Raw genomic sequence first — 14026 nt, 5'->3', positions numbered from 1 at the left:
CCTTCACCGATCAATCGGTAAGTTAATCGATCAATTTCCCAGCCCTACTGTAAATGTTTCAATTAACTCTGGTGTCACCCCTCGGCGTGCCCCATCCGATCGAGGAGAGTCTGTAACGCAACTCAATCCACTTCGAAAGTTCCTAGTCTATTCGTACACTATAGCTAGAATGACAGGCAAGCAAAACCCGACAACGGCTTAATTTAACGATTAATTTGGATGCGTTTCAGAGAACAGCGCTTGTTTTTAGTTCATGGGCTGCCATTCTTGCGCTCCTACTGTGACGTCATGCTAGTTGACTATACTGGTTCTGTACCTGTTGGACACTGAATATTTGGCGGGAAGGCTACCAACTTAGAGGCCAATAACACCGTATTTAGAATTCTTTTTTTTTTTTTTATAGATCAATACTGCAGCCCCCAAAAAAGTAGTGCTTTCTCCTATAGCTTACTATACCTCCAAAATTAGGTTGCCAAACACCGGAACACGTGGTAGAGGCCTGTAACAAAACAGGGAAGGATCAAAGGGAAGAGCCCGCCGCACGAACCAGTTACCATGGCAATTCGTTCAGTGCGAAGCGAACTCGTGATTCCCACGAAACAGGCGCTATTGGAAAGTCTGTGGGCGCGTCGTGCCTCGCAGATCGCGTCGAGTCCCCGGGACACGAATTTCGCTTTTCGTCGTAATCGGTCCGACAAAGCGTCCCGAGTCCGCCGGGCCAAATGACGGCGTCGTTTTTATAGTCCTCGGGGCTTTGGCCGGCCGTGTTGGCGGAGCGCGTACACGTACTACATCGCGGGGCGAATATCGGAACTGCCTTCCGCGTGCGTGACCATACTCTTAGGCGCATAAAGTTGATCTCGAAGCGGATAGCACCGGCCCAATATGGCATCATCCGCACCCGCCGATCATGCCTCACGACTCTCGAATCTTCGCTCAAAGCTCTATATTCGCGGGTCTCTCTCCCTCTTTTTTGCCCTCTCTGGGCACGTCTTTTCTTTCGGTAGCCGCATTTTATTCGACACGACCCGCCTCTTCTTCACCGCGCGGCGCGCATCTGGGGTCGAGGAAGGAGCTACCGACGATGGTGTCCGTGTGCCTGCCCCCCTTTTTTCTTTTAGTTTTCGAGCATTCGTGCTCGCCGGTGTTTTCGGTCTTGCACGGACTCCCGGCACCACCAGAACGGGGGCCAAGAGAACAATAAGAAACTTCGATGAGCGGATCGTGAGCGCGAGCGTCATCTCAGGTTGGGCGCCCTGATATTACACTATGGCAGCCCGCGTTCAATGTAGCAGGCCGGGGCCTTCGGTCGGTACGGGCTCGGTCGAATCATGCGTCCATTTCAAGACGTCCCCCCCCCCTCGTGGGAAGATCTGACCTTGAGGCTTCTATCTACGGGGCGCACTGACGAGAAGAGCCGGCCAGGCATCGGAAGACGATGAGAGAGGCGCATCGGCTCCGAGGAGGCCTTGGCAGTAGAGGCGTTTCTGTTGCCAACGCGATGTCGCGACGCCTGGTTCGTCGGATCCTTTCCTGACGAAATCGAAAGTCGACTCCTCCCGGAGGATCAATATCCGGATGGTTCTTTCTCCTTGCCATTGTTCTCGCTTCCTTTCGCTGTCCGTTGACGGGCCCCGAGGAGTTGCTCTATTGTAACAATGGAGAGACCTCCGACGTGAGAAGAAACGATAAAGATCGTCCGTGGTAGTTGTGCGAGCAGTTGGTTCTCTGAAATGACTTGTATGAGTTCCTGCTTTTGATTAATTCGACATCTTCGTCCATCTGGCACTGGCCGCTCGAATCGTTCAGTATCGTTCAGTGTATAGCCTTTATTTGAATAATTCTTATGGGGTGTGTTGATTTCCTTATAATTATATTTGATAAAGTTACGTGCTTGTTAAAAACAAAAATTCTCGTAAAATCCGTCACTAAAGAGAAGGGAGATCTAATGCAGGTTCTATTAAATGGCTGAGTGTCCGTTTTAAAAGGCGGCGTAGATTAATATCAACGAGAGCGAGCGAGTCCGATCACCCAAGGAGCGCGACTTTTTATAACTTCTATATTTTGAATGGGCCGGTTTCCAAAATTCTGAGATTATGACTAAGTTCGCACAAGGGGTAATTTTATCGAGGATAAGTTCTGGATGCCTGTAAATCTTAGACATATTTCTTACTATGGGTTTTTTTTTTAAATTTTAATTACAAACAAACAATTTTTTTTGTGAGTTGGAGATGACAAAGTCCAGGCATCAATGTTTTTCAATATAAAAGTCTGAATGTCTAATGAAGAAAACGTGTTTTCACACTGTCACTATTATCTTACATTCGAACACCATATGAAAGTGTCCTCCTTCGTTCTGTGCATTATAAGAATCATCAAAGGGTTTCAAGAATAAAACAAACATCCACTTCCGGCTTTTTGCACCAATATAATGTCCGAAAAGCAGGATGAAAAACAATCTCCGACACATTTTAAAACGGGACCACACAATCCTCTAATGCTCGGTCGAGACAGTTTCCCGCTGGAAAAGGCGAAGCAGAAGAAAAACATTTCACGCTCTAGAACGCTCTAGAATGCTCTGGCCATCGCAAGCACACCTCAATCTACGCATACGAACGAACTCACGGATCCTGCGGTTTATTTGTTTTTGTTTTTTTGCTTTCCTTCGTGGAGCAACGTACTTTCAGCAGCTGATGTGTCTGGCGCACCTCAAGATTGGAGAATTGATATATCTCTTTGCAATAAGGAAACGATTCCTCCAGTGCGGGCAAGTTCCCAGTCACCTACATTAAAAGCCACTCGCTCTCATTTAGGCCGCAGGACTCTTCGAAATCACAAAAGCACTCAAGCCATTGCCAATTTTCAAAAATTAGGACACGAAGTATCTCTAGTTTCGGAAACAGAGCTTACATACTGAATAAAATAAATTTTGAAAGAAAGATGGTGCGCCTCTATGGAACGCAATGTCTTTTCGCTAAATTGTTTTTTTTGGAGATTCTTATCTTACATATATTTACTTTTCAAAGGATGACACAGCACCACGGTGGCGAATAATGCAAATAATAAAATTAAGGTTTTATGCAGTATTGTAACGGTTCAGGAACTTGTAGCGTTCAGAGAGGTGCACGGCGGAAAAAAACGAGCAAGACAATTCTCTAATTTCCCTGGTGTACTGAACGAATATGTAATAATATGTGTACATGTTTTAACAGAATCTACGGGTTTCATATACACATATTTCTCATTCAGTATACTCAGTTCCCAACATGGGGCCATGTCCGCTATTTAATAATTAGAGACGAAAATTATATTTCTCCGAGACGCACAACCATTATGTTGGTTTTGAATGAGACAAATAAGAGCACCGTATTTTCCGAACTATGTGTGCGTTCTATGCATGTGTAAAGTTGAAGCTTTACCCAATTTGAACTGTCAACTGGTGCGGACTGCAGAAAGATTTGTTTTCTTCTATACCATTCACTGTGACAAGATGTGAAGGATTTTATGAATAACGTAGTATATTAAGGTTAATTTAGGCACGATAAAATCTTCTTTATGAGCTAGAACAGCAGGCATTTGTCAAGTGTTGATGTGAATGATAATGTTTTACGTTTGGGTGAGGCACTACGCGTCGACTGTGCACGGCGCACGGAGTATGCACCGGCTGCGGTCTATGCAAGAAAAACATTTATTTTTGACCACAAATTTTTTCTGTGGACAATGCACCGGGTACGGACTTATAGTACGGAAAATACTGTACTTTTTATTAAATCTTGGGTGTCACCAAATGCAGCTTTCCGGTATATACTGAGCGTGCGCCTTTCTTGGTGCGTACGCGAAATTAGCAATCATGTGCATCTCCACCTCCGAAGGTGTCAAATGCAACATTTGCTTTGAAATGGCTTACACCACAACCCACTGAATATCTTTTCCCCGTCTTGCACGCTATCTCATATCGAACCTAACCACCAGTATCCGTTTGTTTCTCGCAGATTCGACACCGATTTGGCTGCTACGACGAGATTCAGCACGGCAAGACGAAGCAGGTGCGACACTGCAACTGGGTTCGTTTCGTTCGCCACTCGCCCGAGTTCAGCGCCGAGGTGAACCTGCTCGGCTCGCTGGTCAAAGGAGAGCCCGTCTACGAAGCCATCCGTACCGTCGCCTCCAACACCGAGCTTGTGGTCTTCTACGAAGATCCCGACGAAGACGTTGGCGACCACGCACCCCTCACCCTCGTCGTAGCCAGGGATCTCTCATTGGCGCAGTACCGCAGTGCCATGGGCATGATCCTCGAAGGTGAGCGTGCGTTTTCTGTTCGATCCAAACATCAACAACAAAATCCTGGACTCTTTAGCGCAAATATGATGCGAATGGTCGACGAAAGTCTCATACGGTGGCGCCTTTGTCTTGCGCTTGGGTCCTCAGCCACTCTTCTGATGTATCGTGCTTAACAATGCCGCCGGGCGAAGTAGATCGCTTCTTCGCAGCGTATTCGCTCCATAGAGTCCAGCCTTAACACGGAAACCAGAACGGTGCGTATAAATTTTATACTTCGTTTGAGCTGAAGTACAGACGCAGATGACGATGGGATTTAATGGGACGAATCAAGCAGCGTACAAAGCGCAAGTAACTAGGTCTTCCCTGTACATGATTGGTTCAGCAATGATAGAACACGTACAGAAACATGACTAACAACATGATGGTGCACTCTTGGCGCTGTCTGATTGAACCTATCAGCTCGCAGCGTCGGCTGCGCCTGGACTTAAGGTAAAGGAAAGTACATTATACCCACGTACGAAAATCGAACAGACAACGAAATCCTGAGGGTGAAACCATTTTTTCCACTCCGCCTTTTGTTTTAATTTTTACTGTGTGTGGCTCTTTATTGCACCACAACCACAAAAAAAGATATGTTATCGCAACCAGATTTGCAATGAACCTGCAGTAAATGCATTCGATATTTTTTCTTTCTGTGCTCGTGTTCTCATTTTTTTCTGATTTGTGGTCTTTCAAACGTATGCTGGAACACATATCCGAAAGACAAGCAAAAAATCTAATGGAAATCCAAACGTGCAAACAAATTTTCATATATATGCATATATATATATATATATATATATATATATATATATATCTTTTTTTTAACGATTTACACGGAAGTTTTTGCAATGCGGAAATCACGGATCTACTTTTGAAGCACCACATTTTTTTTTATTTTTGCGTGGAATAACTATGCTCGTTTTTCAAAGGTATCATGAAACGTTTTTCTTTCTTTTTTTCATGTTCTCATTTTTGAGCGAATTTTGGCTGAATTTTTTCACCTCTGTTGACAATTTTAGCCGCCTTAAGACTCCTAAGCACTGCACTCGAAATATTAAAAAATTCTGAGCAAATCTTACGTTTATCATTGCTAACAAAATTATATGCAAAAGTAATACTAGTTAACTATTGTAAACGCTAAGGACTTCCCTAAATAAGCTCCTGGGAAGTGACCTACGCGGCATCATTTGTTTTTGTGCGATAGTTAGTTTTCGTAAGAAATGTCTGGGTGTCCGCTTCGTTAGCTCTGTATACTCAAGTTGATGCTTGGGCGAGTTGGTACATTCTTCGGAGTTAAAAACAGCGCGGAAAGACGAGTCCAGACATAGAAGTGACACGGACGTAGCGCTACGTCCGTGTCACCTCTTTGTCTGGTCCTCGTCTTTCCGCGCTGTTTTTAATTCCGAAGTCCGTATACTCGTTGCTAAAACACTTAGTATGTGTCAAGTGGGCGTCTCTACACTACTGTACCACTCCGAACTCCGACATGCATGTTCAGATGTCTTATTCAAACTGATTATGCCTTTTTTTTAAAATATATGTTCGGTAGTGACTGTTTTAAAGTGAGAAGCGTTCCATCAAGTAAACTCTTCTTGAACCTAAGAGTTTGTAATATCTCCCGGCTTAAATTGTCACCTAGGTCCTGAAATTCAAGAGAAACTATACCGAGAGAAACGCAGCACGGCGTGCAATGCTCGATAGATGGCAGAAGGGTCAGGTTTTTCCTTATCTATGCGTTTGATGGAAAAAATTACAAATTATCTTTTCAGAGAAGGTTTTTTCCGGTTGTTATTAAAAATAAATGCAAGATTCCTGCATAACCCTTCAGGTCACTGGGGAACATATTTTTCGTTGCGTGTTGCATGGTATCGCCCAAACTTTCATTTTGTTCATGAAGCGGAAGTCCACTTCCGAGTTCGTTTCTCTCCTGCTCTCTCGTATGTATTTGCTTTCCCATGCACTCGGAGGGACGATCCCGAAAGGAAACAAAGAATAGGACAGAATATCCACCGGCGCATGCGAAGAGCAAAGAGCGGCGCCACCGCAGCCGCCATTGTTACACGTCGAATCGTGGCCGGCCGGTCTTTCGCTTTGCCCAGATCCACAAAGTGATTGATCTTTGTTTCGTTTGGTTTCTTGGATGACACCTCTCGATCAGCCGTCCGGCCGAAACGGCTCTCAAAAGTGGTTCGCCGAATCGGCTTCCGCGCTTCTCGTCGATACCGTGTGCCGCGGCTGGGCAGCCATCACGGAAGCGCGGAAGTCTGGAGTAATCTCCGCCGCACGTGCATGCTTCGCGGAGAAACGTGCAGCTGTCTGGTCCGTCACTGGTCTCGGGTTGAATGATGACCGCCAGTAATTATTTCTCTTCCATTGTATTAGGAGTCGAAAACGGCAAAAATTTCACTCAGCGCGTTTTTTTTTTGTGTGTGTTTTGTGTGCTTGAGTTTCTTGAGTGGTTCTTAAATTAACTGGCACTTCGAGTAAATTTGTTTTGTGTAACCACTTTCCAAAGAAACATTCAAGGTGCTTCAACGTTTCTCTACCCGTGAAACAAAACAAAGTTACAAGTTAAGTTTCTCACAAAACTAGAAAAAAATAAGAACCTAAAACCTTTCGAGCTTTTGGGAAACTTATTCCCGTGCAGTTTTAGGCTACCACTTACAAAGACGTGTCGGTCGGCTTCGTGACCGGTTACACGAAATAATTAAACGTTTTGTAAAAATATATTTAAAAAGAAACTCCGCTAATCTTGTTGTCGTTTTAAATTACAGTTTTCCGCTTGAAACCTTGGAATTACCTTCCACTTACCTTCCCTGTTTGTTTTTCCTTCGTCAGAAAACGTATTGCCCGTGTTTCTTGAAGAACTAAAGCAATAAAACTTTTTTTATGTTTTTAACTGGGGGTTCACAAAAAAGAAATGAAGATTCAAATTACAACACCTTGAGGCAGTACTTTGTTCATACCTAGGAAAATCGCCGTGCGTATAATGCATTTTATTCTTATTTTGCATCGATACCTTTCGGTGCAATTGCTTATGTAACGAGACCAGTCTTGGGCAGCAACTAGTTAGTAGTAACGCGTTACCGCTAACTGGTTACTTTTTTCGGTAACTTTTACCTGCAACGCGACACTCTTTAATACTGGTAATTTGTAACTGTTACACTGTTACTTTTTTGTAGGGTAACTGCAACTGCTGTAACAGTAACTGTAACTTAACGTTACAGTTATTGTTCTTACTATATAAATTAGAACCCACTGCCACGGACATGGTGAAATTGCCATCTTAAAATATTAATCTCAAAACTCCTCGCTGGCAAAAAAAAGAAAAACGAAGCGTGGCTAAGCCTTAAACAAACAAAACATTCCCTGATTTAGCCCATGACCGAGAAGGGACGACATACGAGTCAGCACGAGACCGAGAATAAAGGAAGCGGCACCCGCCATTGTAGGGGCTTTAAACAATGTCTGTTCCACCGAATTTTTTGGCTCACTCTTCTCTTCTGGGGACCACCTGCGGGTGTCGGTGGTCATGCGATATGTCTCCGAGTATTCCGTCTGGGCTGTGTCTCCACACCTCGCCCCCCTGTCCCTTCCCCTTTTGACGGATATGTCCGTGCTGTCGTTTTTACACCCAGCCGGTCGCCGTTTCCTCTACCCTATTAGTTTCCAAGGAAGTTGTCCCCAAATTGAGCAGAAAGCCAGCGCTTGTTTAACTTATTCATTACCTTCCGTTCGGAGCCGCTCGAGTAAACAGGAAGGTAGGTTCAAGTGTAATTAGCTTTTTCGTTGATAACCTCCGGAAACACCCCAATGGAAGGACATTTTTTTGTGGAACTTATTCAGTGCTCTAAATAAAACGATTCCTGAAAAGAAAAAAAAATTGTAAACTGTCTGGGCGGGACATGCGTCTCAAGAAACGCACTTTACGCAAAACGTTTTTTTTTTCTTTATTTAGAGCAATACTGTCGGCGAGAGATTTGTTTGAAATTCTGCGTGCAAAGTCCATGACGTCACGGAATGGTCATTTGCCCTTTCGACTTCAACGAGATGGTCATTCGCTCTTTCCACCTCAACGTGAAGGCGAAGTCGATCCACCTCTCCTACACGCGATCGAAATGCCGAGAGAAGAAACATGTGGACAGGAGGTTACTACCAACTAAATCGCGTCGCGCGCCGTCAATACTGGTTTAAACAATTTTTTTCTTTCTTCGTAAAATTAATTTTTTTTACACGCCTGTCACAACCAAATAGCTTAAATTTCTTTTTTTTTTCTTTTCTGGCTGTTCTTGATGCGTGTGAGCGGACTGGTCTTCCACAGTTGGCGTTTAGGACACATACGCCGCGGTGGTCGTCGTACGCTCGTAGAGCTTCAAAAGGCACCACTTTGTCTTTTTTCGCCCTATATTACCGTATTTACCCGAGTAATAGCCACACTATTTATGAACAGAGCCTTGCTTCTACTTTCCCGCAAAGCACATATACAGCCAATCATCGCGTTGCGCATAAACAACGCCACAAATAATTAGATCGAGAACACGAGCCTCCATACGAATGCAAACTTCACAGATGGTATCTTCGCGCGAAGATGTTATCTCTGTCCTGTAAACAGCTGGAATCATGCTGTCGATCGCGGTGATTGGCAATCAGGATGCTCCGCGGAAAAACGAACCCTCAGGTTTTCTTCATAAATAGTGCGGCTATTACTCGAGTAAATACGCTATTTCGAGGCTGTTTGCCCTGCTATGTTTAGGCCTGCTTCCGAGTATATCCAATTAAGGTAATTCTGTGACCATCTGTGTCCTCATCTGTTTCGGAGTTGTCAATGGCAATTTAAATTGTCAATGACAATTTAAAAAAAAAGAAGTTGATACTAAGTTATAACAATGATTGCAAATAAATTATGCAGATGAAAATGCTCAAACGGCAAATCAGGCAAAAAAAAAAAAACACCTTTCGGGTCGACGACAACGTAACTAAGGTCAGATAGTTATTGTAAGACATTTTACAACCCGAGACGTAGGGTACAAGGAGGGACAAACACAACGTGAAAAACTAGAAAAATTTAAACCTTTTGGGTTTAACTTTTTAATAACTCAGTTCGTATTTTTCCCTCTTGTATTAGAAATCAAAAAAGATTTAAAGCCGTCGGGTTTAAATTTTTTCTAATTTCTCATTTTACCTTTCTTCTTAACAAGTGTAAAAAATAAAATAATATTGTTTTGGTTTGTGATTTCTTGTGTCCAAGTTCTGTACTGTAACGAGAAAGAAACGGCGTTACTGTTTTTGCAGCAACTATAACTGTAACACGTAACAGTAACTCTAACACTATTACTTTTTACTTGTAACGTGCCCATGACTCAGCGAAATTCATGCCATGACTTCCTACGGGAACGCCTATGGTGTTTGGTTGCCACTATGGTCACATGGTTGCTTACGCCAGCCTATGAGACATGTGACACCCGCAAGGGAGTATTGCTGCGGCGGTGATGCTAGATATTATTCCCTCGGCCGTAACTCTTTCCCGTCTCACTTTTGCATTTAACATTTTCTTTATCCGCCGCCAAAAACGTATTCTAAGGTTGAAATAAAATATGCTGCGGACCCCTTAGGTTTTACCTTGCCTTATCACAATCCTCTACTTTGAAACAGAGACCAAAAACAAACAAAAAAGTGGTTCAATCAGCAGTTCGCCTAAATGAATTCATCTCCCTTGACTTCTATATATAAATAGAACTTACAAAGCGAGATTATTAGGAATTCATACGCTCAAAAATATGCAGCATACTGGTCATGCCTGGATTCTGGATCATACACATTTCCGTTTTAGTGTTACCGACTATGTTTATGATCGCTTGCTACTGCTTATGACGAGACGGCTGCCATGGCCACCGACGTCCGCGAACGCGTCGGAGTAAAACTCAAGCAGTCGCACCGCAGTCGGTAGCACTCAAGCGCTGTATATCTGAACCAACCTGAACAAAGTCGCTTTTCGTAGAACACGCACGCCAGTCACGTGGTGTCTGCTCCTTTGGGGTACGTCGTTGGCGCAGCTATACGTCACGTGATCACGCAAGCACGTGACTCATTGTCACGGTGTCACCTGACTTAGGACCCACTAAACTTTGTGGGTAAACGTCATTTTATTAAACATTCGCCGCGAGGGGGGCAGCCATCGCAGCGGAAGAGAAAGCCACAACAATTGGTTTTCTAAACAGTACTATAAAGCTAGGGATGCCACAACGCTATTCAATTCGGACCGGTATACGCACACTTCAGCGTTTAATACATATAAAAATATACTTTTATCTCTCCGGACTTGTAGCGATTAATAGTCGCCTGTGTTCTCGCGTTACTCTAAGTATGCAAGCCGCAGGCCTTCCTACGCATGTTTTTGGAAGAGCGTGACTAACGGAGCTTCTTCAAACATCGATATTTGACCCTCGTTGGGCACGAGCTTGCACATCAGATGCGACAAAACAAAACAAACTCGCAATCCGGACGCTATTTTTTGTCCACAGTCAGGCATCAGGTTATCACATTTGAATAATTTCCTGGAGTCGGGTTGAATCATTCACTTCCACCCTATCTCTCATATATTCAACTCACAAAGGATTAGAGATTTAGCGACAACAGATTCACCGTTGACGTCAAATGCGCTTTTCAGCTGAATTCCTCCGTTCTATTGTTCTGGCCGTTCGAGTTGTTACCGCACATTCCCAGCTTTTGAACTTTTGTTATGATAACCTCACGTACAAAACAAACATTGTTTCTTGGGTGAATGCGGCGATGCAGTCGAGTCGTTTCATGATACAACTGAAAACAGCGTGCGACTAACAAAGACGAGGAAGGTGTAGACGGGACAAGCGTTTTTATTTTGAATCATAAGAACGCATTTTGAGCAGGCCACATAATTTGCTACCGCATTGTGAGTAGCATCCTTATGCACATGTAGCGCCTCACATCCTGCATAGGGATGCCTTTAAAAAGAAGGCAAAAACTTACTGCACCTTTCATAGAAACGTACACGTACCGCTTACCTTGAAATACGTATTGTGTGTTTGCGCGAACCTGGGTCATATATAAGCATTGCAGTAAATAGAAGAAAAAAGACCGAAGAGCACACAACTTCTTCAGAGGGGATAGCTGTGGATTTCTGACGTCGCAGGCGTCAAAAATGCCTAGGTTGAAACAGCACATAAAAAATCACTCACGGAAGCCTCCTGAAATGCTCTGAGCAAGAAACGTGAGATTCTTGACGGAGTCCCAATGTCCATTGCCTCGTTGGATTATTCAATGTATAATGCGGCCAGCTGTCTCATGCAATGACAAGGTACTTTTTCTCGTGTTAATTTGCGACAAAGTTCAACCACAGACCGCTGAGTGCATGATGTTTTTAAAACCCGCAAAGCCAGCTTCTTGAGAATGTAATAAGTAAGAAAATTTTAACACGTACGACAAAGCGTTTTTTTCTTTTTTTTTTTTTTAATCTTGGAAAGTTTTAGTGCGCACATTTCCGCATCTTCAGTCGTCGGGCTAATTACAAAATCAGTGTCACGCAGTTGCTGCGCGCACTTTTTGACTAATTGCGAAATATGCATTCGTTTGAACTCCGGACAAATTAGATTTAGAAAAAAAGGGTGTGGGCGTTTACGTTCTTTTGTCTTTTTTTTTTTTTTTTTCGGTGAACGTTTTAGGCTTTTGTATATATTTCGAGGGTACCCTTTGATATATCCCCACCTCTGCCCGTTTCGATCTGAATGAGCATTGTGCCGGAGAGTGGTGGTGTTTTCACCACTGCGGTGGTGCGCATTAACGACCCCTGCCAGCGGTTCTGCTGCAGTGGCGAAATTTCTCATTACAGCTGCTGAGACACCAGTTGCCCATTGTGGGTCACTAACCTCCGGCTCTATAAACAAACACACAACAGAATTACCTATTTATACAAAGATTGGCCAACTGAATATCAATTATGCATTCTATTCTAATTAAATCACTGCGTTTAACATAGAGTTAGTAATCATTTCGTCGCACTTAAGAATACGGTAAAGGTTTAACAGATTCGACGTATTCATCACATGCCAAAGCGTAGCAACAAGAGCAAAGCTCGCGGAGTCCTTGCAACTTGCGCGCACCCAGGACTTCCTTTATTGCGGTCTATGAATTGCACAAAAAAATAAAAAATAAAAAAACGGTTGCAAGTTTGTTATTCAAGGTGAGCTCTTGAGATTCAATCTCGGTGTCTGCTGCTCAGAGCGAGAGGAACCTAGCATTTCGTTCGGCATTGAGGCAACCCGAACAAGAAAGGCAACGGATCGAGTTGCCTTTTTCAATTCGCACGCAGCAAGAACGTCGCTGCTCCAAGTGGATGCTTGTCCTTACCTCGGCGTGTTCTAGAGGAAACCACGGGGATTGAGCGGATAGGTGCATACTCGCGCACAATTGCCGTCGGGCGAGTAGGTCCATAGCATGATATTTTTTTGTAGGTGTATGATCACACTGTAAACCTACACAAGCAAGGGCAAGAAACATGCTTCCAATCTAAACCACTAATGGAGACAGGTATAAAGTCATTGAATTCAACGGCAGGTCTAGAAAGGGAGATTGATGATGTGGAGAATTCTGCGTATTATAACCAATCTATTCCTATTTGAAGTATGTGCAGTGCTAAGGTGCTGAAGCATGTAAAACATTATCTGGAGGTGTTTTTTTTTGTAATCTAGAGCACGTCAACATATATTGCAGCAAACTGAATTATGAAAGGCAAATGTATAGACAAAACATATTTAATCGAGAGAACTTGTGGCCGCAACGAAAACGAAATGGGCAGCGTATACTTTTCGACGGCGAAAAAAGGGCCTCCCCTTTGATGTTTCCAGTCATCTTATTTTTTTATATACAGTTTATGATCTAGAGAACATTACAGGCAAGAAATACGTAATAAGTTTCAAGATTCTAGTATAACGTTATTAAAGTGTACGAAAGATAAAATAAAAAGCTAGCAGGCAGGGTGACCATAGCAATAGCCAATTGTCCCACAGTCACGTCTCGTTAACATGAACATCTCCGTTTCCAAAACAATTTCGGCACACAAAATAAACGCAGATACCCGGTGCATTCCCAAAAAGTATTAACGGCGTCCATATTAACGACACATTACTGAATAAGTTGATAGAGAAAAAATAGCTCTAACATTCAACGACGCAGGAACGTGTTCAACGTATGACGATTTTGTCAGGTAGGATCAAAGTACTGCCGAAAATAGTTCTCTTGAGTTTTAAACAAACTCCTGTGCACCAAAAGCAGACTTCTATACCAAGAAAATAAAGCTTTTTCGCGCGAAAAGGAAGTCTCAATATTCGATGTCCTTTCTACATTTTACTAATTTTTACGGTCAGGTGTTCTGATGTACGTGTTTGCTCGAATATTGAACCTCAAAAAAATGATGTCGGAACGATAATTATGTATTAATCTTTGTCTTCGTAAAGGTGTGGCGAACTATGCTGATAGTCAGTTGATCATACGTAATAATCGCTCTGTAGCACAAATGCACCAGTCTTGCAGGTCTGTGCATATGATGAAAACTTCAGGAAACCGACAACTAAGATGTTGTTGTTTCCATATGCCCATTTGTTTTACATAATATGTCTTAGCGCATTTGAAAAAGAAGAATGAATCAGGTATTTCAGGGCAATCATCTATT

General features: G+C 43.2%; 1 protein-coding gene across 1 annotated transcript in view; it reads left to right on the top strand.

The window, feature by feature from the left end:
- The window catches only part of LOC8028023 (zinc finger protein 2 homolog), a 124536-nt gene that overhangs the window by 40870 nt on the left and 69640 nt on the right, over nucleotides 1-14026 (top strand). The window contains exon 2 of the mRNA XM_029972148.4: nucleotides 3993-4299. Coding sequence (XP_029828008.3) covers nucleotides 3993-4299 — 307 coding nt within the window. The remainder of the gene's footprint in view (nucleotides 1-3992; nucleotides 4300-14026) is intronic.

This window comes from Ixodes scapularis, unplaced genomic scaffold, assembly GCF_016920785.2.
Source record: "Ixodes scapularis isolate PalLabHiFi unplaced genomic scaffold, ASM1692078v2 PGA_scaffold0__279_contigs__length_252992795, whole genome shotgun sequence".
Classification (NCBI taxonomy): domain Eukaryota; kingdom Metazoa; phylum Arthropoda; class Arachnida; order Ixodida; family Ixodidae; genus Ixodes; species Ixodes scapularis.
This window is presented reverse-complemented; position numbering and strand designations above follow the sequence as displayed.